General features: G+C 37.1%; 2 protein-coding genes and 1 long non-coding RNA gene across 5 annotated transcripts in view; 1 reads left to right on the plus strand and 2 right to left on the minus strand.

Moving 5' to 3' along the window:
* Positions 1-2,073: 2,073 nt before the first annotated feature.
* On the plus strand, positions 2,074-4,638 carry LOC147759262 (uncharacterized). The gene is made up of 2 exons (XM_086998587.1): positions 2,074-3,413; positions 4,406-4,638. Exons 1-2 carry the CDS (start codon positions 2,198-2,200, stop codon positions 4,636-4,638), a joined length of 1,449 nt encoding a protein of 482 aa, XP_086854713.1. The 5' UTR covers positions 2,074-2,197.
* Positions 4,639-14,915: 10,277 nt separating this feature from the next.
* On the minus strand, positions 14,916-17,687 carry LOC147759263 (uncharacterized). The gene is made up of 2 exons (XR_015331643.1): positions 17,539-17,687; positions 14,916-17,176 (listed from the first exon to the last, which is right to left on the minus strand). It is a non-coding gene; the product is annotated as an uncharacterized LOC147759263 (long non-coding RNA).
* A 2,598-nt stretch (positions 17,688-20,285) lies between these two features.
* LOC106181988 (cGMP-dependent protein kinase 1) overlaps positions 20,286-25,554 on the minus strand; it is a 58,680-nt gene continuing 53,411 nt past the window's right edge. For all 3 annotated transcript variants that reach the window (XM_086998471.1, XM_086998472.1, XM_086998470.1), the window contains exons 13-17: positions 24,196-24,337; positions 23,632-23,795; positions 22,936-23,058; positions 22,378-22,507; positions 20,286-21,952 (exon numbers count right to left, since the gene is read on the minus strand). In XM_086998471.1, the coding sequence (XP_086854597.1) occupies positions 21,854-21,952; positions 22,378-22,507; positions 22,936-23,058; positions 23,632-23,795; positions 24,196-24,337 (658 nt within the window). In that variant the 3' untranslated portion in view covers positions 20,286-21,853. The remainder of the gene's footprint in view (positions 21,953-22,377; positions 22,508-22,935; positions 23,059-23,631; positions 23,796-24,195; positions 24,338-25,554) is intronic.

Consider the following 25,554-nt stretch of genomic DNA (forward strand, 5'->3'; position numbering starts at 1 on the left):
TTCTAGTTTATTGTTGATTACACTGGATCGAATCTTTTGAGCAACGCCTGACCTCCAAAACACAACTCCCCTCTTGCAAAAGCTGCTTATGTGCGTGCTTTCGTTTTTAAATATTTGAATTAAGATGCAAACGGTTAAAAATGCATATGAACTTAATTTTTGTCTACCAAATGTCACCATAAAGGGAGTTAGGTCTATCCAGATGGATCGATCTAAGTATGGAAACCCAATCATAGATTAAAAAGTATAATTTAGGGAAATACCAAAAGACATATCGCTTCATATTACCCGAAAAAGGATGTTAGAACGGGTTTTCTGTTTGCTTACTGTACATGTGCTGTATATAAACGGGGCAGCTAAGTACTGGTAGGTCAAATTTACCACCCAAAATGTAAAGAAGTGTCAGTTTAAAGCTCTTTTATGGCTGATCGAGTGATTTGTTCGGTTTATCCCTTGGCATGTCAACTTTCTTTGAGTTGTATAAAAACTAATTAAAACTAATTAAAGAGAGTGTACATTCCAGTTGAAACTTACTTTAAGATTTACTTTAAGCGCTGTTCACATTTTTCACAAATTGCTACCATTCCCCTATCTGTCCTCTCCGATCAAATTAATCGCCCCCCACCCATCCCCTTCCGCCCCTTCATCCCCTTCCGTCCCTTCATCCCCTTCCGCCCATTCATCCCCTTCCGCCCTTCATCCCCTTCCGTCCCTTCATCCCTTCCGCCCCTTCATCCCCTTCTGCCCTTCATCCTCTTCCGTCCCTTCATCCCCTTCCGCCCTTCATCCCCTTCCGCCCTTCATCCCAATCGCAGTTTTACAATTCTTTCCAGTGACATGCACCTCAGATTCCCTTTGATAGAAACTCCAGTTGCCAGTGATTTGTTGTGGTGCGCCCTGTCCTAGTTGTCCACTCACTTACGTCAAGCTAAGAGTTATCAGGACAAATCTTATGGAGGACAGACTCTGTATGACACGGACCCCCAGTTTCGTTAAACCAGTGTTCTTATGGAGGACAGACTCTGTATGACACGGACCCCCAGTTTCGTTAAACCAGTGTTCTTATGGAGGACAGACTCTCTATGACACGGACCCCCAGTTTCGTTAAACCAGTGTTCTTATGGAGGACAGACTCTCTATGACACGGACCCCCAGTTTCGTTAAACCAGTGTTCTTATGGAGGACAGACTCTCTGTGACACGGACCCCCAGTTTCGTTAAACCAGTGTTCTTATGGAGGACAGACTCTCTGTGACACGGACCCCCAGTTTCGTTAAACCAGTGTTCTTATGGAGGACAGACTCTCTATGACACGGACCCCCAGTTTCGTTAAACCAGTGTTCTTATGGAGGACAGACTCTCTATGACACGGACCCCCAGTTTCGTTAAACCAGTGTTCTTATGGAGGACAGACTCTCTATGACACGGACCCCCAGTTTCGTTAAACCAGTGTTCTTATGGAGGACAGACTCTCTATGACACGGGCCCCCAGTTTCGTTAAACCAGTGTTCTTATGGAGGACAGACTCTCTATGACACGGACCCCCAGTTTCGTTAAACCAGTGTTCTTATGGAGGACAGACTCTCTATGACACGGGCCCCCAGTTTCGTTAAACCAGTGTTCTTATGGAGGACAGACTCTCTATGACACGGGCCCCCAGTTTCGTTAAACCAGTGTTCTTATGGAGGACAGACTCTCTATGACACGGACCCCCAGTTTCGTTAAACCAGTGTTCTTATGGAGGACAGACTCTCTATGACACGGGCCCCCAGTTTCGTTAAACCAGTGTTCTTATGGAGGACAGACTCTCTATGACACGGACCCCCAGTTTCGTTAAACCAGTGTTCTTATGGAGGACAGACTCTCTATGACACGGACCCCCAGTTTCGTTAAACCAGTGTTCTTATGGAGGACAGACTCTCTATGACACGGGCCCCCAGTTTCGTTAAACCAGTGTTCTTATGGAGGACAGACTCTCTATGACACGGGCCCCCAGTTTCGTTAAACCAGTGTTCTTATGGAGGACAGACTCTCTATGACACGGACCCCCAGTTTCGTTAAACCAGCTAGTGTTCTTATGGAGGACAGACTCTCTATGACACGGGCCCCCAGTTTCGTTAAACCGGTGTGAGTTTAGCCAGTTGTCGTCTCCAGTGACCTAACAATCACCCTGTTCCTGATACCATAGGCTTAATATCATGCTAGATACAGGGGTGTTTGAACAACATAGCCAGGGTGTTAACCACGTGTTTCTTTACTACACCACAGGCGACAACTTTCCCATCACATACAGGATGCCTTGTTTGGTGAAAGAGTTGTTTTTTCTCTCTCTCCTCACCGTTGGCATTTTGTCTTTAGTCCAAGATGACATCCGGGTCCTGCAGTCAGAGCTATACCGCATTAACTACTCTATCCATATAATGTACCGTAAAATAAAAACAACGTGTCCTGGCTTTAACTTGGGATGGATCCCAATAGGACGCAGAAGTGTCAGGGTTGCTTCGGCCACAAGGCTTAACATAGAGCTGGAGTTGGCAGAGAGCACACTGGAGCACCTGATAACACAGTACAACGATTGTAAACTGGCTGCTTCATTCACAAAGAGCACCAGGAAACCTACCACGAAACCCACTACTACCAGAGGGACCACAACAAGAACTACCACAACTACGCCAAGGACTACCACCACTACTAGACCTACGACCTCGTCTTCTACATGTGGTTCTACAGTGAAGTCTACTACAACTACTACCACATCTACTGCTAGGTCAACAGCACCTACTACTACATCTACTGCTAGGTCAACAGCAACTACTACTACATTGAAACCTACGACAACTAGAGCGAAGTCTACAACAACAACAACAACACCTAGAACAACAACTTCTACCACATCTACAACTACCTCGACTACTACGCCAACAGCAACTGCTACCACATCTACAACTACCTCGACTACTACGCCAACAACAACTGCTACCACATCTACAACTACCTCGACTACTACGCCAACAACAACTGCTACCACATCTACAACTACCTCGACTACTACGCCAACAACAACTGCTACCACATCTACAACTACCTCGACTACTACGCCAACAACAACTGCTACCACATCTACAACTACCTCGACTACTACGCCAACAACAACTGCTACCACATCTACAACTACCTCGACTACTACGCCAACAACAACTGCTACCACATCTACAACTACCTCGACTACTACGCCAACAACAACTGCTACCACATCTACAACTACCTCGACTACTACGCCAACAACAACCACCGAAGAACCAACAACAACCCCGAAATCTACCGTTACAACTACTGCAACCATAATCAGTACTTCCCCGACTCCAAACTCCACCAGGTCCAAAATTACCAATATACCCATTACTGTGGATCCAGGTAAGCATTTCATTATATAGATTAACACTTGCTTTAATCTTATCGTCTATCCTAGGTTAATATAGGACATTGTTTTCCAAAAATGATACATAATTAAAACGACTCAACATTACATTTTGAAATAGATTAAAAGACAAAAAGAATTTGTCGCCCTTAAACTTCGTTTGTAGATTCCACTTCTTAAAGGCCCCTGAATGCCTTTTATTAAGTCGCTGTTATTCCGTACATCTGATTATTCATTTTATATTTAGGTTCATTTTTCTGAAGATTTCCGCGTCTGCACTGGGTTGGCCAGTAGCAGCAGCAATAGTAGTAGTAGTAGTAGTAGTAGTAGTAGTAGTGCATGTAGTAGTAGTAGTAGTAGTAGTAGTAGTAGTAGAAGTAGTAGTAATAGTAGTAGTAGTAACTAGTAGTAGTTCTATAGGTAGTAATGGCAGTATCACAGGGGACACTTGGCCGGGCTATCTCCAGCAGTTAACACATCAGCTATGATATGTTTTCCAAAGATCAACTACTGACTGACTGACTGATCTCTACTTTTATTTCACTGGCTGATAGATCTTGGGTCTCCTAAGACTGCATGGACAATCCAGCTATTGGTTCGACTGACCAAACTAACTTTGATCTCTTATCTCTAATATCTGATGGCAATACAAAGTTCTTATCCTTACATACAAAGCACCCAAAATACATTACAGTGATTTCCTTCTTGAAGCTAATTAACAGAATTGAGACATATTGCAAGAGATCTTTAACATATACTGAGACTGAATTAAACCTAAACTAGGGGATGAAGCCATAAATGAAGTCATTCAATCCTTTTAAAACAGAAAACATAATTAAAGGAAAAGGAGGAGGAGAAGTAGTTGTAGAAGTTGTAGATGTAGTAGCAATAGTGGTTGTAGAGTATACATTTTTGTCAATATTTTTGGCGATTATTTATTTTTATTCATTTACGCAACTATCCATTAAGCCCACACATTTATTTTCAGCAAAACATGCGTTCCAAGTCCTCCGCACAGCCAACGTGACATACGAGGGCTACGCTTTCCTGGCCGTGGAAGTCAGGATTCCCGAAAACGGACGAAGCAAGTCGGAGTCTTGGTGCCGTGACTATCAGAACCTCTGTGAGGGGTTTGGACGCCGCCCCACGGGATGCGCGGGTCAGTTTGCTCCAGGGGAGCGCCCAATCTCAGTACTCTGCATCGTGAGTACATTTGGATAAGTTTCACAAAATTCCTTTACCCAGAAAATTAGTCTATGTCCCAAACATTCAGATTTGGTCTGAAAGTTTCGGATTTACATGTAGGCGTTTCAGGGCGGACGATGATCACTTGCACAAAATATCAATTTGTTTGCTTTGGCAATCATTGAACGTCTTCATCATTTTGTATTATATAAAAGAGATACAAATATCGCTGCCCTGTGTAAAAAGGATGCTCATCGTTGCTTTTTGTTTAGATCTGTACCCAACAGTTAGCCTATGTCTTACAATTAAAGACGAAAAAAGAAAAACGTTTGCTTAACATACTATATCCCTGAAAAAATCCTAACAATGGCATACATAACGCTACAGAAAAAAAAAAACAATGCATTTAATTTTTTTATAGATGTGAAATACTGTACAACTCAGACATGACAATCAACGGTCCACGCGGTGCGGAGGGCAACGGCGTTCTAGGGTGTGATCCAAGTGAAGGTGTCGCCACCGTTGCCAGGATGGCCTTCCCTAACTGCTATCCTCGAGGCCAGTTCAACACATTTGCCTTTCTTTATTGTAATACGGGGTACTGCAGTGACGTCATTGCGAAGGGCTTATCCGTGTACTCATTTTGGTATATGAGAGGGTTTTACGATGCTGTTAACCCAACGAACATAATGTATACAGTCTGTCGCTAGTATTACATAGTGCGGCAATATATCAATTATGATATAATATATGGCAAAGATTGCCAAGGAATTTAAAAAGAAAAGAGGAAGAAAAGTATCGAAAAGGACGCGTTTGTGCGAGATTACATTCAATGAGGCACAATGATGAACATATGAGGTGAAATTGCCCGTCTCGTATCATCCGACATGGGTGTCTACACCTGAAAAGCACTTCCATGTAAAGGGCATGTTGCCGTATTCAGCTAAACCAACATAACACTGCTGATGAGCCTATGAATGTCAAGTACTTTAAATAAATAAGGCCCTTTATATAAAGAAAGACTCCTATTTCTTCTATCCCTCTAGCTCAACTCCAATATCTCTTTGCCGCTCATTCAATTGTTTTGTGTAATTCCCATGGCAGACAACCCAGACTCCATGAGACCTAGCTTAGAACTCCTTTTAATGTGTGTGGTATATTAACTAAAAATTGCTTTTAAAACTTATTTTCTGTTCTCTGGTTATATTTTCACAATATGTTGCACTGACAACTTTCAATTTTCAATGGGTCACGATGAATGAGTACCTTGTAAATTGTCTGAAGGGACTGCTGATTTACTATTGGAGGCCATTTTTTACAATTTACTTATACTATATATGTCATATAGTAATCTTTAGGTGACATTTACAGCTATTAAACGCGTATAAACTAGAGGGTTTATCATAAAAGGGTATTTTTAGCGGCCATATTTTCAATTCAGGAATGTTCCTATAGCTAATTTTGCCTACAGTTTTATTCCCACAAATTTGCCAGATTTCATACTTGTATGTTAAGGTTTCTTGGTAGGATTGGCGTTTGGGTTAGGTGTAAGGATTGGGGCTGGGTTGGGGTTAAGGTAAGGGTATTTTCATACTGGTAGGTTAAGGTTGCTTGGTAGGATTGGGGTGTGGGTTACGTTTCGCGTTAGGGTAAGGGTTAGGTAAAACTCGACGAAAGAAAACGTTGATTTAATATTGGAATCAATGTTGGGATATTGCTATCGAAAAGAAAATTGAATAATATTTTTTGTTGATTTAATAGTCAAAGAATGTTATCCTAGATGTCATTGAGCCAAAGAATACAGACAAATCGTTCTCCAGAAACTTCTATTTCTGATCGATGCAGATGCACTGTCACAATCGTAATGAGCACCAGCTGTAAGTGAATCGTGATATTTATATAATATGTCACAACCGCATTGAGCACCAGCTGTAAGTGAATCGTGATATTTATATAACATGTCACATTAGGTTGCGTGCGCTTTCTCCACTTTCGGGGGCAACACTAGTACACATCATAGGAGGCAGAGGAGATCGTAATATTTTTTATTTTGATGCGTTACTACTGTAGGTGATGGTGATGGTGATGATGTTTTATTCAGTTTTCCAAGGCCTCCGGCCCATAGTACATAATAATAATAATAATAATAATAATAATAATAATAATAATAATAATATTAATAAAATAGTATAGTATTAAGGATTATTAATTTTGTCAGTGACTCAAAATTTCTTTTCTTAATAAAAAAGCATTATATATATAAGCAGCCAGATTTGCTATTAAATTTGTGTTTTTTGTAGCCATTAATCTTAAAAAACTTTCTTTAGTAGGGTAATTCACTGGCAGATATTTTCCTCTTAATTCTGTATATGCTACACATGTCATTAAAAAATGGTATTCGTCTTCTACATCATAAATATTATGTTTTTTTACAGATTAAACAGAGTCTATTGCATCTTTCTATACCTCTCCATCTACCGCTCTCAATATGTAGTAGGTGATTTGCGCATCTGAATCTTGCTAGTGAGTTTCTATGTTTTACATTTTTAACACTTAATAGGTAACACTCCAGTGTTAACGTGCTCTTAAATAATGAATAAGTATCCAGTTTGCTGCTCTTACATATGTCACTGTGCCATATTTGGCCAGCATTATCTACTAATCTTTCTCTGAAAACTTTAAGAAATAAAACAGAATTTCCCACACCCTGAGCCTCCCAGACATATCCAAAGCCATATCTATATAACAACATTTTAACATCTGTGGCCCAAGTGTGCCTTCCACTTGAATCTAATTTAAATAGCATATCATATACATGAGCAGAATAACGATCTTCATTCATATGTACAAGTTTTAACCAATATTTTATGCTATTTACCATATAATTGGTATACAATGGATATCTTCCGCATTCGCCTAGTACAGCTTCCGTCACAGTATTTGAACTAACACCTAATAAATATCTACAAAATTTTGCTTGGAAGATTTCAATACTTTCTACTGGTTTATAACCCCATATCTCAGCACCATAGAAAAGAATGGGTGTTATCATTCTATCAAAGAGAAAGAAAGCTTCCTTAAAGGAAATACATGCTTGTTTTTTCAAATATAACTTAACAACAAATAATGCTTTATTGGCTTGATTGATTTGATGTTGGATAGTTTTACCCCAACCGAGGAAGGCACCAAAATATGTTCCTAAGTATTTTGTATGCAGGTACTGCTTCTAAATTTTTGCCCTTGAAAAACCACCTTTCATTTTTCTTTATTTTACCACCTCTCCTAAATACTACTATTTTTGTCTTTTGGACATTTACTAGCATACCATACTGACTGCAATATTTTTCTAATTGATGAATTTGTTTCTGTAACCCCCCAACAGTGTCTGAGATGCAAACAATGTCATCAGCATAGAGCAAAGACATGAGATTTGGAAACACCTCATTTATGTAAATACCCTGACATCCAGCTTTGTTCAAACTATGATAAAATTCATTTATGAATAATGTAAATAGAAAAGGACTTAGCATGCATCCTTGTCGAGTGCCCATGTTACATTTAAAATACTCAGTAAGACCTAAATTTGTTAGAACACATGATTGCAGTTGGGAATACATAGAGCGTAAAACTGTGACGACATGTCCATTTACACGATTTTTTGCAAGTACATACCATAATAATTTATGTTGAACACTATCGAAAGCGGCTGAGAAATCTATAAAAATACAGTAGCATCTGCCTTTACTTCGACTTAAGTATTTTTGTACGCAACCCTGCAATGTAAAAATGTGATCGACAGTGGAGTAACCAATTTTATAGGCAGCCTGAGCTTCAATCAATGTATTATTTTCCACTGCCCAATTATTAAACCTGTTACTCAAAATTTTCATGAATATTTTTCCCATGACATTCAAAAGGGCAATTCCTCTATAATTTGTTGCCACATTTACATTTCCTTTTTTGAGCAATGGGTACAGAATGGCATTGCACCAGCTAGAGGGAAATTTTCCACTTGTTAATACAGTGTTATAAAGATTTAATAACAGTGGTGATAAATGGTTGAAGGCATATTTAAACATTTCAATCACTAATCCATCTGGACCTGGAGATTTTCCATTTTTCATGGTGCGTACAACATTTGATAGTTCATCCATGGTGAATGGCTCATTTAGAGTATTGCAACTGTTTAAAGGCTGTATGTGCTCAAACCATTCACTATACTGTTCGATATATGTTATGAAGCTCTTTTCTGTGTCATTTACATTTTCATTTAATAACTTATAAAAATGATTTTGCCATGCTTGTGGGCTGATATTATTCTTTTTAATAGACTGAGCACTTTTCAGAGACTTTATATAATTCCACATTTCCTTTGTGGTTTTTAAAGCGTGCAATTTCTCGACTTCTTTTGCAGTGTAAGAATTTTTCTTGGTTTCACAGAGTGCCTTAAACTTACTCTTACATTCCTTATATTTTTTAAAATCATTTTGATTATTTGACTTCCTGAAATCATTGAGACATTTGAATTTAAGTTGTTTTAATAGATCACATTCCTGGTCCCACCACCTAGGTTGATTTCTTTGAACTTTGCTTTCCCTGGATAAAAAGACAGTACCTGACCGTTGTAGTAGACCTTCTAACATTTGTTCAGCATTGTTCACATCATTCATCTGCAATAAGTAATTGAAATGGCCTAAACTAAAGATATTATTGTTTTGTAAATTATCAAGGAACCTATTTGCTTTTTTGTTGTTCCATTTGTACAGTTTGCGCTTGCATGTGCTGATTTCATTTTCGGGTTCATTTGAAACATCCCTGCACTGTATTTGACATGAAATGGGGAAATGATCTGATATATCTAAAGGTAGAACCTCAAATGTATCTACACACATGAAAAGGTCTGTATGTAACAAAATATAATCAACAACACTGCAGCCATTGTACTTTTGACATGTGAATTCACCTCCAATATCTGGTGCAATGCGGCCGTTTAACATGTGCATATTTTGACCTATACATAGCTCTATCAAAGATCTTCCAAAATTATTTTCAGTGATGTCCTTTGAAACCCGTGGTATACAGAAATCATCCCCGTCATAAATTCCCTCAAGGTCAAGATGTTGTAAGCTGTCATCACAATAATCTGGCAAATTACCAGTTCGTGCATTTAAGTCCCCCATTAAGAATAGCTTTAAGTTCCCATACTTTGTGAAAATTTCGAGTAGTACATTTTCTAACCTTTGAATACCATTTGTTTCATTTAAAGTGGTATACAGCACTGATCCCTCTGGAGCAATATATAGACAACCTAGTAAAATATCTAAATCACTATTGAAAAAGTTCCCATCCAAAATTAGAAAAACCATATCGGTATAGGTATTTATAACATTTTTAACTAACTTAAGCAAGTGATTTTTGATAAAAATACACACTCCTCCTTTTCTTGTTAAGACCCTGGGTTTATCAAAAGAGGTGTGCAAATCTGAAATTGTCTACTGTACTACTACTGTATTTACTAGGTATATTTGTCCAAAATATTTCATTTAATCGTGGATAATTCAATCTTGGTGAGAGTTATTTTATCTAAAACGCTATCACACGATTGCATGGCATCCACTTTCAATTGCTGTATGTGAGATAACACATTCTCTAATTGCGCAGTCGTTGAGAGTTTACTGTAGCAAAGATCAAACAAACAGGCCTGGTATAATGTCAGGAGTAATGATGGTACTGAGAATGATACATTCAGAATACACAATCATTAGAAAACTCTTGACAAAGCGTGGCTTTTCTGATAGCAGGACGATCACCATCTTTACTTTCGGTCATTCTCTTTGCATTTTCCAAGGAGCCAAATACTTCTATCACCGTTCGATCCCAGCTACACCTTGCCCTTCACTTTCGTCTTTTACCAGGGCTGTTACTGTCCAAGCTGCCCTGCCTCATGACATGTCCATAGTATGACAGTATCTGCTTATTAACATACTGAACCAACCATTCGTGAGGGACATTCATCTCTTTTCTGGTGTCATCGTTTCTGTGTCGTTGGGTCCATGGGATTCTAAAGAGGGTCATTTTAATGCAGCTAGACAAGCCTGGAGAAGTTGTCGGCGGTGCTGATCTATCTACAGAGGTTTTACCTCAGAGGTCGTCTTGCACAGCCTAGTCGGAGTTTTGTTTCATTATCTGAAGTTTTCATAATGAAATATATCAGTACGGTGCATGCATTTTTTTCTTTTCAGTTTGGTTAAATTACTAGCAGTTGGTCGATTTTGATAGTTTATCTATTCGCTTTCCATCTTTTCAATTTTATTCTAATAATGGGTTTATTAATTTTATCATTACACTTTTGTATTATGGTAGATTGGTGTACAATGTAGTATATTAAGGTCGTTTTACATGGTTTGGGCTTCATAATAAATATCAAAAATGGCAGCTGACCGTGAGCAGGTATGATGCCCGCACAGTTTGTACATGTACAGGTAGATAGTATGTACTGTTGGTGTTATTCTCATAAATGACTATAATTATTATTATTAGTGTTATTTATTATTTGTATATATGCCAGATTGAATTGATTTTTTATCGCCATCTCTGTGGCGCTGATGATTAAGCACGTACAAGCGCGAGCACACACACACACACACACACACACACACATACTCTAAATTGCAGCAGAGAAGATATTTTTGTTCTCCTCCAGATGGCGCTATAGATCCCGGCAAAAACTGCTCAGATTGCAGCATGCAGTAGACCATATAAGGAAGAACCAGTGACCTACATAATGCCATTTTACTTTGGGGTGTGTAAGGGTCTGAAACTTAATTTATTTAATTCAATGTAGTGTATTTTGAAATATGTGGGAAACAAACGCTTCCTGAGCATGCTATTTAAGTACATTGTTAATCAAATTTTGTCTGTCAAATTATGGTTATTGATAAATAGAAAAGGCGGTTTTTCCTGCCTCATACCTCGATGGATCATTTGAAACCTGAACCCTTGGAAGAGATGTCACTTCTTCCTCTGTTCTGAGTGACCAGGGTGTGGATGCCAGGCGACCAGGATACTAAGTATATGGATATTTCAGTTTTAACCGATTCATCGAAACGTTCAAAGACAATGTTTTTTAGGTATTTGTCGATGATTTGTTTGTTGATGTATTTAAAAATGGGTTTGACGCTTGCATGTCAAACACTGGGTTTTTCCATCCAACAATATTTTCCCCACGTGACATTTTGTGTCCTTCATGTGTCGTGTATTTCATCACGTACCTCATGACATGTTTTCACAAATAATACCATAAAATGTAATGTTTCGATCCATTGAAGTATGTGACCTAGTTAATAGTTACACCGCTTTCTGTGTGACTGATTATGAAAGCAGCCGTTTTCAAGGCACAGGGGGCGAATTGCTAGCGCCAATCTGCAAGTAATGCTTGAAAGTAATTTTAATATTTTTCATTTATGGCTAAAGTCATTATCACTTCGTCTAATCAAAACGCTCTGTTCAAAGCAAGTTACCATGGTTTTTTACCAACATATTTTAAAGCCTTATGTAAAAAATTCAAAACGCAGCATATTTATCACTGCGTAGTCAATAGTAACAAAACTTGTATTATTGTATTATGCCTTTAAACATGTTTAACTATTATTATAAGTCTGAGTTTGTCTCTGTGACGTTTGTAAAACTATATTCTTCAGCAAGACAGCAAGTGGTGACTTCTACGTTTATTTTAATGCAAATGTATTGCTCAAAAATACGGAAAACTTTTTTGTTTTTCTAGTCCAGAAAACTCCCAATTGAAGCTCAATTTGACCTTCTCACCAAAAGACGAAAAAAGCACCTTGAAAACTGTTCACGTAATTTTGCACATTGGTGATTTACTTATTCACGATCTTTTATTGCTTTGAAGAGAAATATATCATACTGAAGCAGTCTTAAGTTATTGATGTTACAAATAATATATAATTAGTTCGATCCATTTCTTAATTGTTTAATGCTTAGTTGACAAAATTCTATCAAAAGAATAAAAAATCCCATTTTTAATTTTTAAATAGCGAGCATTTCACTCGTCACTCGGAACTTAGCATTTACAATATTTTCACTTCCAACTCCTGGAATTAAATTATAATTTTGAAGACATGCAATGGGACCTAGACCTTTAATAAAGCAAAAAAAATCTGAAAATTACAGCAATTTTCTCTTTAGAATTACTTTAACCAAGAACCGTTTCAAAAACTACGATCTGAAAACCTCGTTTTGATATGGCCACGTGTAAAATTCACAAGTCTATCTCCACAGCGAGGATTACTCAAAATCTAGTTACTTGAAACTCGTATCTTTAAAATCATTTGAAGCTTGAGAACTTGCTGTCTTGTTGAGTGAAAAGTGTCCTCTTTACAAACAACAATCGATCAGTTGAGTAATGAAGTACATAAAGTTCACACACTGAAGACTCAACTTGCGAAAATAAAGAACATGGATATATTAAACGATCTTTGTTATCTAAATTTTCTCATCTGGATTGTAATCTTAATTTAACCTATTTTTTAAAGTTAAGGTGAGTAGTATGAGCAAATTCTTTTGTAATTATATGTTAATTATGACTTGCATTTGTGGCATTAATTTGTTGAACGGATCCACTTTTACATAAAAATTAAAGGGACAGTCATGTATTCCAAAGTTTCCCATTTTCAAAACTCTGCTGCTTTAAAACCTTTCAATCTCGGCAGCATCTTCAGTATCTCGAGCAGCAAATGCAGAAATGATACATGTATTTACGTTCTCGTATGGTACAAAACATTTGTTACCAATTTTTTAACTTTAAAATATAAATGCAAGGTGTTATAAATAATACCATGATTTGCCCCTCCATTTTGCCTACATTTGATAATTACACCTGTTGCAATTGTCAAAATGCTTTTTTTTTCACATTCCCCATTGAAGCGGACCTCTTGTAGTGTATTTGAACGTATCGGTGTTAAATGTCGAAATTTATTTCAAAAACGGCTTGTGACAATTTTTTGCAAAAGGTCGGTAAAAATGTTTTTTCCTTCCTAGAGGTAATTGTCGGAATTTTATGTCATATTAAATGTAGACAAAACCATATCCTGAAAAAATTCACAACACCTTATGGTTAAAATGAAACAAAAATAATGGCAGATACATGGTGTTTTGAAGGGTGTCACAATTTGAAATCCTTGGCAATATTTTTGTCACTCTTGAAATTATGTGATATCAGAGAGAGCACTTTCGATTTTTTCCTGCGGTGAGACAGTTGCTAGATCTGCCGTTCTTTTTGTTAAAAATGAAATTGAAAAATCTGATTGTCATTTTTATCTGAGATCAAACATTAGCCGAGTAGTTCATCATGTAGTTTATTTATCAAATCAAACTTGAGCGAGTCTTAATGCAGACATCAATTGTTTTGATTTACATATCTGGATATGCAAAACTTAAAATATCTTAAAATATTTTAAATTGTATGCAAATATGATCATACATCAATGGTAGTTAATTTTGTTCCAAATAAAAAAAACTTTACAATCATATGCAAAATGGCTTTGCGTTTTCATTGGCTCGGCGGAACTCTAAGGGTGGGGATTCGATTTGGGTACTTGGAACATATTACATATCCCTTTCCAGAAGGGCTTTTAAAATTTCTCTTTAGTTACTATAAAAGAAAAGTCTACCAGAGGAGGGTGGGTGGGAACACTTAGAGGAGTGGATAGCACGCGCGACTCGGACCCAGCAAGACTTGGGTTCGAAACCTGGCGCTTCTAGGTCCAAGCAAATTACCTTTTGCAAAAAAGTCAAATGAATAATTTAAACTGCGACATGAAGGTTCTACGATATTATAAATGCAAGTCGAGCCAATGGCTCAACGGATAAGGCGACAAAACAGTAAGCAGGAGATTAAGAGTTCGAGGTGAGCTATGAAAAGAGAAATTACTTTTGCAAGTTCTGAACTAAGTAAAATATTTGTACGTTTATTATTGTCAAAATGAATTATTTACAGCAATAAAATAATGAAAATATAACATTTTGTGAATTAAATTAAATAAATTGAAATTAAACAAACAGAAAAAAGGTATATCTGTAAATAAAACAAGTGCATTTTCAACATTGTTACTAAAAGACGGAATCCTTTGATTTATGAAAAAAATAAGTTCAAGATTGTAACATCTGAAAGACTTTGACAAGAACTGATAATAGACAAAATGTATTTTTAACAAATTTTACTTGGCACATTTTTGTCAAAGTTGGCATAAGTGCCTAGTCTTCATGGAATTCCATCAAAAATATTTCCGTCCAAATTCAGAGATTGTAACAATTTTAAAAATGCGTATAATCTGCTGTAAGCGTCATTCGTGCACCAATGCACACGCATATGTAAGCACACCTTGTCTTATGTCGCCTTGTTGATGTTTGCATAAATCGAACAGTAGCCAATATTTGTTCATGTTTGTAAGATTCTTGGTTGTTTTGCAAATTGATATTTAAAGAAAAATGTTTTCTTTGCACTAAATCCGAAAATAATTGTCATACAGTACAGTGTACAGTGTACACGGTGTAACTGTGGATGAAAATTTACATTTGCAAAGCATAGGAATCAGGAGCGACATAAAGACAGCGGTGGTTTACAAGATTATCCAAGGCTTTGCCAGATTCAGAATAATATACAAACAAAACTGAAAAAGTTACGCGAAATCAGTGTACTTGAAGTGACTTTTCACATTCACTTAGAATTAACTCTAGTTCTCGGCTTTCAGTTATGACACTAAGCACAAATAACACAACATGGGTTTGCAGGACTGAAATCTAACCAAGCCTGTATTTTTCAATCACCCCTTGCTCCCGAAAAATTTAAAACAAGAACACAGAGCAACTTAACTGCACATATTAGGCATGTTTTTCACTTTAAAAATTCAAACCAAACGAAGTATTAAGGTTTACATACACTTTGGTAGAATATTGAATATGCCATTAGAGGAACAAAATACTTTGAAATAACATTTTTAGATGAAAATTCCGTACAATCCTCAAATAAGTAACTGCCCAAACTTTTAGAATGAACTTTAGTGTAACAGATAAAATAAATCCTATAATCTAATTTGAAAAAATTAAATCTTGTTTAAGACTTATTGATTGTTCACTATGTTTTTGAGCAAAATTGACAAAGTTGACAGTCTAAAAACCCTCCCGAAAATTGGGCTTGGCGACAGCTCAAAAGATTTTGAAAATATGGAATGCAAAAGGCTATGGTTAATGTCAGTCCTACAGAAACATTTTAATGGACAAATAATATGTCAATGAAGTCCATTTCCAGTTTTTATTTTTCGACACTTCGTTTTGTAATATAAGTCCTAAATGGCACATAAATGATTCCGATCCTCGGAAATTTTTGTAGCCAACTATAGGAACAGCTTTCTTATCATATACGAAATAAAGACCTCATTTCTATTTCTGCAATATTAAATTAATTTTTATTTCGGATGGCAACCTTTAACCCACCCCATGGTTTAATTTTGTTTCAGAAAACAGATATTTTATCCAGGCCCAGCACTGAAAACACCGAGAACCAGAGGAAGTTTATTCACAGCCACAGTGAAATAATCATAATTGTTGAAAGATCGTTACAGTACATGTGCACAATTCTGATATTACAGCCACAGTGCCATAATCATAATTGTTGAAAGATCGTTACAGTACATGTGCACAGTTCTGATATCACAGCCACAGTGCCATAATCATAATTGTTGAAAGATCGTTATAGTACATGTGGACAGTTCTGCAGTAACGCGGACACATTTTGCCCGTTACACAATTTTGGGATTTCTAAGGCGTTATACGTTTTATTAACAGTGTCTTTTGTAAATTTACATCTCGTCCCCTTTTCGACTGAACACACAATGAATGTAATTAAAAGTGTCCTATATGCATATTATGTAATGCGGTTTCAATGTTTTTCCTTCCCAGAAGTCAACATCATCTAAAATGAATAAGAGTACGTCTTCAAGTTTACAGTGAGGTGTCAAGTTGCAGATTTGCCCACACATATTTTCAGTAACAAATAAAAAAACATTTCTTCTCTTAGAAATTAATAAAGGATAATTTTAAAGCAATCACTATCATTTTTGAAGAGACATTATTTCTCTTAAATAAGAACTTCAAATCTCACGTTTCAGATTCGAAAATGGACAGGTATCAACCAAAACACCACGTTCAAATAGAGCACAGTACTACAACACAGTAAAATACAGTTACCAAAAAAAAAAAGCAAACCAACGTCATGCAGGGCGGACACTTAATATGGACTTAATTTCTATGAGAAGAGTCATAAATAAAAAGCTTATCTTTTTCTTCTTTTAATTTGCTATACGTTTTAAAGGATAATGTTACAACCAAAAGCAAACAACATTCCGTACTAAATGCCGTCCCTGCAAATTAATGAGCAGACCAACGTCGGCATAGGAGGCAATCTTGGCACGGGTGTGGGGCTGAATGTGTCGAACACGAAACGTGTCTCTGAGTAGGACGCTTCTGGCAACTTCGTAAACGGTGCTTGGAGTCACTGGAAATAAAGGAATAAATTCACATTCATGAAACAATGTATGGAAATCTGATAAAGCAGTGCATGCTCATTACAGCAATTCGTATCATTATCATTATTTGAGTTATAAGTAACAAAACACAATTAAGCTTTAAAATTATACAAAAACATATATTCATATTTAACCCTCATGGGTAAGTAATGGTATTAGAAACAAAAGGGTGCCTGAAAGGCACTGAGGGAAAGCTAAGAGAAAGTATCCTTCACGTCAGTTAGATGTCCCCGTAATCATTATGCCTATAGTGCACCATTTAGGGAAAATATCGTCAATGCAAAACTAAGAATTGCCACAATAAATTTTTTATCATCTGTACGGAACTTACGAGATACTGCTGCCGGTTTCAGTCCCATCTTTTCGGCCTACATGTGGCTGTAGCAGCAATATGGCATGGGACATCCTTCTTCTCCATCTTCTGCTGACCTTGGTCCTATCTGAGCACCTTTCACCAAAACGCTCACCTGATTTACATAATAATGAAGAGGCCACATACTTCAGCGTGGAAGCTCCGGTTTGAATATTATAGTCTGGTTGAAGAGAAGGCACAATAAATCTCCATCTCGAAGAGAGGAATTAGGAGTTGATTAAGTCATAATGACACGCACACACACGACAAAAATAAATGAATAAAAATAAAAACGCAACTTCAAAGTCAACACACTTGATATGACGTGACTAGGCATATAAATCAGCTTTCATACATAGGTCGAATGAACGAATTGGGGCGGGATTGAGATAGAAAACAGGATCTTCATTCAGTCTTACGGTACAGCGAAATCGTTAGGTTAGTGATATGCTTTCTCTCTTTCTACTTCTTGAAACATGGACAATTTTAAAGGATTTTATTGAATTGTCTTGTTTGTTGCCTCCATAGATAATTTTCCATAAGTTACTGTCTACATTATTAATATTTTAACTGTTTATACTTGAATATAATATACCATCAATTATGATGTACATGTACTGTTCAGACTCAGCAATTCTTTCGCACATTGCACAAGTTATACCTAACCCTTGCCATAACGTGAAACGTAGCCTGTTCAAGAAGATGTGAAATTATGTGAAACTTGTCAGAAAGTAAAGGATTCACAAAGAGATGCACCAGTTACATTGAATCGGTTACCGATAGCGAATGTGATTGAAAGACGTCATATGGATATCCTTGGTCCTTTAACAAAGCCTGAACCAGGTTTCACATATAAATTAAATGGCAAAAAAGGTTATACATATATATATTAAAATGGTCTCAGGCAAAAAATTAAATATGTGTCGCCATTTATCTGACCCCCAACAATTTAGATATCAACAGGTTATGTGCGCTTTCTCCGCTTTGGAGGCAAAAGAGATTGCAATGGTTCTTTATTGTGATGTATTACTACTGTATTTACTACATATGGTTATCCAAATTATTTAAATTCAGATCGTAGATAATTCAATCTTAATGAAAATTATTAAATCTAAAACGATATCACGCGAGTATCAATTGCTGTATGTGAGATAACACATTCTCTAATTGCACAGTCGTTGAGAGCATACTGTAGCAAAGATCAAACAGGCCTGGTATAATGTCAGGAGTAATGATGGTACTGAGAATGATATTTTGTACACAATGTACTAAATATTCACCGTATTACTCAGTTTTTGGAAAAGAAATGTGTACACCTTTAGATACAGATAAATAACAGAAGATAAACCTGAGCAAAATATCCATCAATACATTCAGAATTTACACAATCAATCAGTAGCAAACTCTTGACAAAGCGTAACAAAGTGAATGCTAAGGGAAAATCCAAAACAACGGATAAAACAATGACATAGGAAGTGAAAAGATTATTATGTTGTAAAAACTTAAACAAGAAGGTACTCTAGTCTCTGGGCCAATGTAGACCCCCCCCCCCCCCCCCCCCCGGTTAAAAAGATGTAAATTCATGGTCATTGGTGGCTTTTTTGAATTTTGAAAGCCATGCTATAATCCAAATTAAGTAATTGAAAAGGGTTCTGTTTCATATTCAATACGCTATAAGTAATGAAGAACTTAATTTTGGATGATAAATCTGCCGTATTTCCAGACTGGACTGCTACATGTAAAAGACATGTTTTGTGGTAGCCATGTTGGATTTCAGGATTTTTCATCTCAATAAAAAGATTGCACCTTAAACAAACACTACGGGCAGAAAGTAGAGATCCCATGCAACACTGGTACATCAAAATATCTCAGATATTGCAATTCTTAATTAAATAACAATTAAAATATAAAAAATATCAAAATTTCCTTTAAAAAACAGCAAAAATTGGCCGCCATCTTGGAAAATTTTGTTTATTGTTAAGTATAGTGCACTTCTTAGACTACACGTCTGGAATGATTTTGAATTCTGTTTAGTTAATGTATTTGAAATATTTTAGATTTTGTTGGTCTCAGAAATGTTAATTTTAAACCCGTGTGTTACCATGGCAACGACCGTAGCACACCCACCCACCATCAGTTTAATGGCAAACAAGCAGAAAATAAAAGCTTAGGACCTAAGCTATCAGAAAAACATAGTGAACGAAAAGGCCTAGGGTTTCGGTATTTGGCCCATGGACTAAGAGGCATTTTAAAGTGAAAGGATAGAAGATTCCAACTTGGGAACCCCAAGAAAGTATACCAAATGTTTTGAAAAGACATTTTATATAAATAAGATAAAACAGGGTAGACGAAAAAGTAATAGGAAAAAATAAACATAAATAATGAGAGTATGTACGAATAGTGGACGGGTGTCACGTGTTTTTTCATTGAAGTTGATGGAGAAGTATATTTTAGGGGAAAATGTATCTGATTAACAGAAGCTATGCACAATTTCAACATCTTTCCCTTTTCTGTCTATTATTTCCCATCTTTCGTGGACCGAAGTTGACCAGTTTTTAGGAATTTTGAAAACAAATACAGAACTTTAATAGATTGGTTTGGAAGGTTCACATTGTTATTTGCATGTTAACTGAAATAAGTTTAGGTTTGCAGTTGACAGCATATCATCATACATATGTATGGTGTAGAATTAAAACCATTTATGAGAAAGCAATTGAGACAAAGAATATTCCTCAGTTTTTATTATCAACTGAATGACAAATTCAACAAACAAGTACGTTTGTATTATGACTTAGTTTCGTTTGCATGTTATTTGACTCTACGTGTGTGCCAATCGAGTCCAGCTACAGGGCTACAGTAAATGGCAATAGAAAATTAACCAAACGATACCATATGGAATGATTAATTACAACTCAATTTACATATAATGGCCAAATCGGTTAAACCATGCCTGCCCTTACAAACAATTTTCAATTGGCACTCTCCAAAACAATCATTAGAATAAGTACTTCGTTTAATTATTTTATGTGATACATTGCTATTCATTCAAAGAAACAATTGGCACTTCTTCCCGTTATGGAGAACGCCTGTTACTAATAATAACATAACATATGATGCCTATACACTGGATGTGGATGGCATCTGTGACTTTCAACAATCTTCGCCATCTGGTCTTATTGTTCAGCCACAAGACCACATCTGATATATATTTCACTACATTCTGAAACTCATTAACTTTCAAAAACTATCCTCTTTCCAATATTATCTAACTGCTCTGATGATCATTCACTAGTGCTAGTATATACAATACAGTAGTAATGACTGGACTCACGTCATGTTATTCAATTACCATTATACATTGTCCTTTGGTAAGTTAAGAGAGAGATATAATAATGCATAGATAAAGAGAAAATTATTACTTGATGAATCTGAGGCAAGGGCACAGACATGTATTAACCACAATGCTTTGTTATTACAGTTTGCATTACGTATATAGCCTGATACATGTAATTCTAAGAAACCATGAAAGTATTTGGCTGCAGAAATACCACTATTCTGTTATAATAAGTGTGATAGTGAAAGCACCTCCTGACTTGATTTTGTTTACTTGACAGTTCAAAACAAAGAAATCGGCTGCAGCTTGTCTTGAATGACACAGTGATTGAAATGTGGTTCTGCTCAAAGTTACCATTGGAATGTTTTATCGCATTGTTTTCTTGTACTTCTTCATTGTATAAACTATGGTAGGCAAACAGGGAAATGCAACACGCAGTTGTGCGCCAAAATGGTTCCAACTAATCAAATAAAATATTCGGTGTAGCTTATGGAGCTTTTATATCAGATACCACTATCTTTGGTCGCTTTAGGCGTTCTTTTACAGTAACAGAAAGCATAATACAACCAATCACTTTGATAGCCCCCTCCCTACACACAAACACACACACGCACACACGGTCGTATCGACTCCGTGTACATAATGTAGGGGCCATTACTGGCATCCAGTCCTGCACGTGTTCAGGTATAACGTAGCTGTGAATCATGAATTCGACTGTGTACGCTGCACAAAGATGTCCGAGGAACCAAAGTTTGCTACGACAATTGAATGTCCCATATTTGTTTCTTCCATCCACAAAGGGCGGTTTCTGCCTAATTGCAAAAACTCACAGAGTTCGTAACAGAGTCTACAGGTCTGTGTACCCAAACACAACATAGCGGCGCAAATGAATTCGGAACTGGCTACGGTCTGTAAAAACCCTTCATTGATTCTACCCCAGACATGGCGCGGATATGACCCTTAAAATTCTTTGTCCCATAAAGTCAGATCATCTGGCGGCGGATCTTCATCGTCACTTGGATACTCATCGAAATTTGAAGTGTCTGTAGCCGATTTTACCTATAATTGTAAATAATATAGCAATCTTGTAAATTGATTTCAAAAAATATTTAAAACAGCGTATGCATAGTTGAATACATACTTTCTTCTACCGGGGTACTTAATTCAAATGTCGAAATATATTTACAACTTTTAAGTGTTTAAGAGAGGAGAGGGGAGGAAGAGAAATCCTTTCTTGAAATGTTCTTTGTAAACTTTTTATTGACATATACGTATGGCCTCACGTGCTGCGTATTCAGAATACGTGTAGGTGTCGGAAACCAACAAATTAAATATAAGCATGTTACATTTGCTTTTCCTGTGCTTCACTCTACTCTGCATTAATTGAGGCCAGGTAGCACGTGCTGAGGCATGCACTCACACAGTGACCACAGAGAAGCCGTTTAAAGTGAAGGTCATACATGTATGATGTAAAGAGGACTCACAGATGGTACTATGGGCGCTTGTAAAGATCGTTTCTTCAGCCCATCCCAGTTGAAACCTTCAAACCACTTGTGTTTCTGTATGTCCTTGACCCCACCACGTTGATAACCCAGTCGGTCGCTAGGGGACTCCCTAGAATACAGCAAAGCTACTGGTGACTACATTCCATGGCAAAACAGCGCTGACAATAATGTAAGTACATGTAAAATGAATACATACAGCCCAATTTATATCAATTTTAACCTTGTGTATGGTGGCTAAAATGCAGTAAACGAAGACATATATAGTGTACGATGTGCTGCATGACATTAATTAATCTGGTACTATTCCGATTATTCATAAATACCACAAGAACTAAGGAGACATCTACAAATCACGAACGGATCCCATGCATAACAAGCCACAATTTTAATTATGTAATAAATTGCATTTCACCATTAAACTATTGTAACAATTTTTAATTTGGTACGCAGTTAACGATAGTGCACTTCTGGACTCGTCTATAATTTCCCACCGAGATCTGCCGCTAGTTGGACCAGCCGTTAATTCAGAGTACTCACCTGCACAGCTTTTTGATAAGATTTTGTGCATTTTTGGTTATTTTTCTTGGAAAGTCTACAGCTTCTATGCCCTTCAGTATCTGATTGTAAGTTTTCATCGGATCTGATCCAGTAAAAGGTGGACTAAAAAGTAAGCAAATGCATCAGGTAATAACACGGCTTTGAGAAATCAAAACCGTTTCATATGTGAACTCAAATGTTCATATACACTTTAACTGTCCGTTGTTTGAAATGATCATTTTATGTAACAGCAACAGCACTTAATAAGGTAACACCCTACCCCTAGCAACAAAGTGTCACAGGTAACACCCTGCCCCGAGCAACAAAGTGTCACAGGTAACACTCTGCCCTTAGCAACAAAGTGTCACAGGTAACACCCTGCCCCTAGCAATTGCAACAAAGTGTCACAGGTACCACCCTGCCCCTAGCAACACACTGTCACAGGTAACACTCTGCCCTTAGCAACAAAGTGTCACAGGTAACACTCTGCCCTTAGCAACAAAGTGTCACAGGTAACATTCTGCCCCTAGCAACACAATGTCCCAGGTAACACCCTGCCCTTAGCAACAAAGTGTCACAGGTAACACTCTGCCCTTGGCAACACAATGTCAGGTAACACCCTGCCCCTAGCAACACTATCTATAAATATAAACGTATATGTGTCATATAGAAACACTATCATGATCAAACGAGTACCTTCCAGTCAGCAACTCAAACATGAGGATCCCTAGCGACCAATAGTCTGCGGAGATATCGTGACCTTTGTTGAGGATTATTTCTGGAGCGACATATTCTGGTGTGCCACAAAACGTCCACGTTTTCCGGCCATATCCAATCTTCTTAGCAAAACCGAAATCAACCTGAAATTCAATACATTGTGTAATTTACATTTGGATATGTATTTACCTTAAACTTTTCAGTGTGAAGTGATGGGATGAAGAAGCATAAGTATTTCTGTTGGGGTTTGTTAATAATAAACACGTATGTATGACTGAGTAATAATCAGCGATTCTGAGGTGTTTGACAGTCAATTTTACATATTCTGCGTATCACTGAGGTCTCACTCAAATGTCATATCTTAAAGTCAACTCGGGACATTCACCAATTTGATACACAAATAATATGACAACAGCGCCCTAACCACTGTCATGTACCAATATCCAACACGTAGCAGCACTCCGCTTTTAAATGTAACCTAGCAACACTCACCAATATGACGTTACAACACTCACCAGTTTGATGTTACCTAGCAACACTCACCAGTTTGACGTATCCTAGGGTGTCCAGCAGCAGGTTCTCTGGTTTCAGATCCCGGTAAACAATACCGCGAGTGTGTAAGTATCCAAATGCCTCAACAACACATGCTGTGTAGAACCGTGTTGTTTGGTCATCAAATGAGCCTCTGGAATATAATCATTTCACTGTCAATATGTCATTACTCATATAATATAAACATATTCATATACATATACATATAATAGTATGCCATTTTTTCATTTCAATACACACTAGTTAAGTTTTGAAAACTAAACGAGTAAACAGGCATTTAATATACAGGTGCGCGGGCATCCAGCATGACGGGCAATGTTGTACCAGTGTACTTGATCCATAACATTTCATTAACATATGTTAGCATAACCAATCTCCCCAAATCATACTTGACGTAATTTAATTAGCAAGAAAATGGATGGGCAGACACTTCGCTTACATTGTGAAGGCTGTTTCAGAATTACAAATTGCCATCAATGAATTATTGCAAGTTAGCGGTACATAATTATATATGTTATTAAAATGCTACATGGTATCAAGTCGTGCCACATTAAGATTAAAACCAAAACCTATTCAGGAACACTTAGACGACACAGAATTGAGAGGCTTGATTTGAGATACATTCGATCTCTATTTGTCAAAGGGCCAAACCCGGTTGGAGAGCAAGTAACCGGCAGACAGGTACTTAGTACAAGTAGCAGCCTCACGAGATTATATGTGCAAGGCGTGGTTTGTGAAACTCCTGTAGCTCAGTTCCACGTAGTTGAGAGTTAGGCCTCGTAAGTGAAAGGGTGCTCTCGCGGCGCGTTGCAAAATGTCAACAGTGGTTGGCTTGTCAACTGAATTTATCGGTTGGACATATGTGTTCTAGAACCACTGTGTTCTTAATGCCAACTACATACATTTATCCGAAGATACTGACACGTAGTCCCTCCCCTCTCCCACTTCAAAGAGGCTTTATCATGATACATATTAGTGAATTTGGTTGGAGTCCAAAAGGCAGTGTGTGGCCTTTCATGTAAACATGGCAAGAGAAGTGTCTTCATACTATTGGCCTTTCAAATAAACATGGCAAGAGAAGTGTCTTCATACTATTGGCTTTTTATGTAAACACGGTAAGAGAAGTGTCTTCATACTTTTTATGTAAACACGGTAAGAGAAGTGTCTTCATACTTTTTATGTAAACACGGTAAGAGAAGTGTCTTCATACTTTTTATGTAAACACGGTAAGAGAAGTGTCTTCACACTTTTTATGTAAACACGGTAAGAGAAGTGTCTTCATACTTTTTATGTAAACACGGTAAGAGAAGTGTCTTCATACTTTTTATGTAAACACGGTATGAGAAGTGT

The sequence above is a fragment of the Lingula anatina genome, unplaced genomic scaffold (genome assembly GCF_051362555.1).
Source record: "Lingula anatina isolate TDL-2025a unplaced genomic scaffold, LinAna3.0 unanchor82, whole genome shotgun sequence".
In the NCBI taxonomy this organism is placed as follows: Eukaryota; Metazoa; Brachiopoda; class Lingulata; order Lingulida; family Lingulidae; genus Lingula; species Lingula anatina.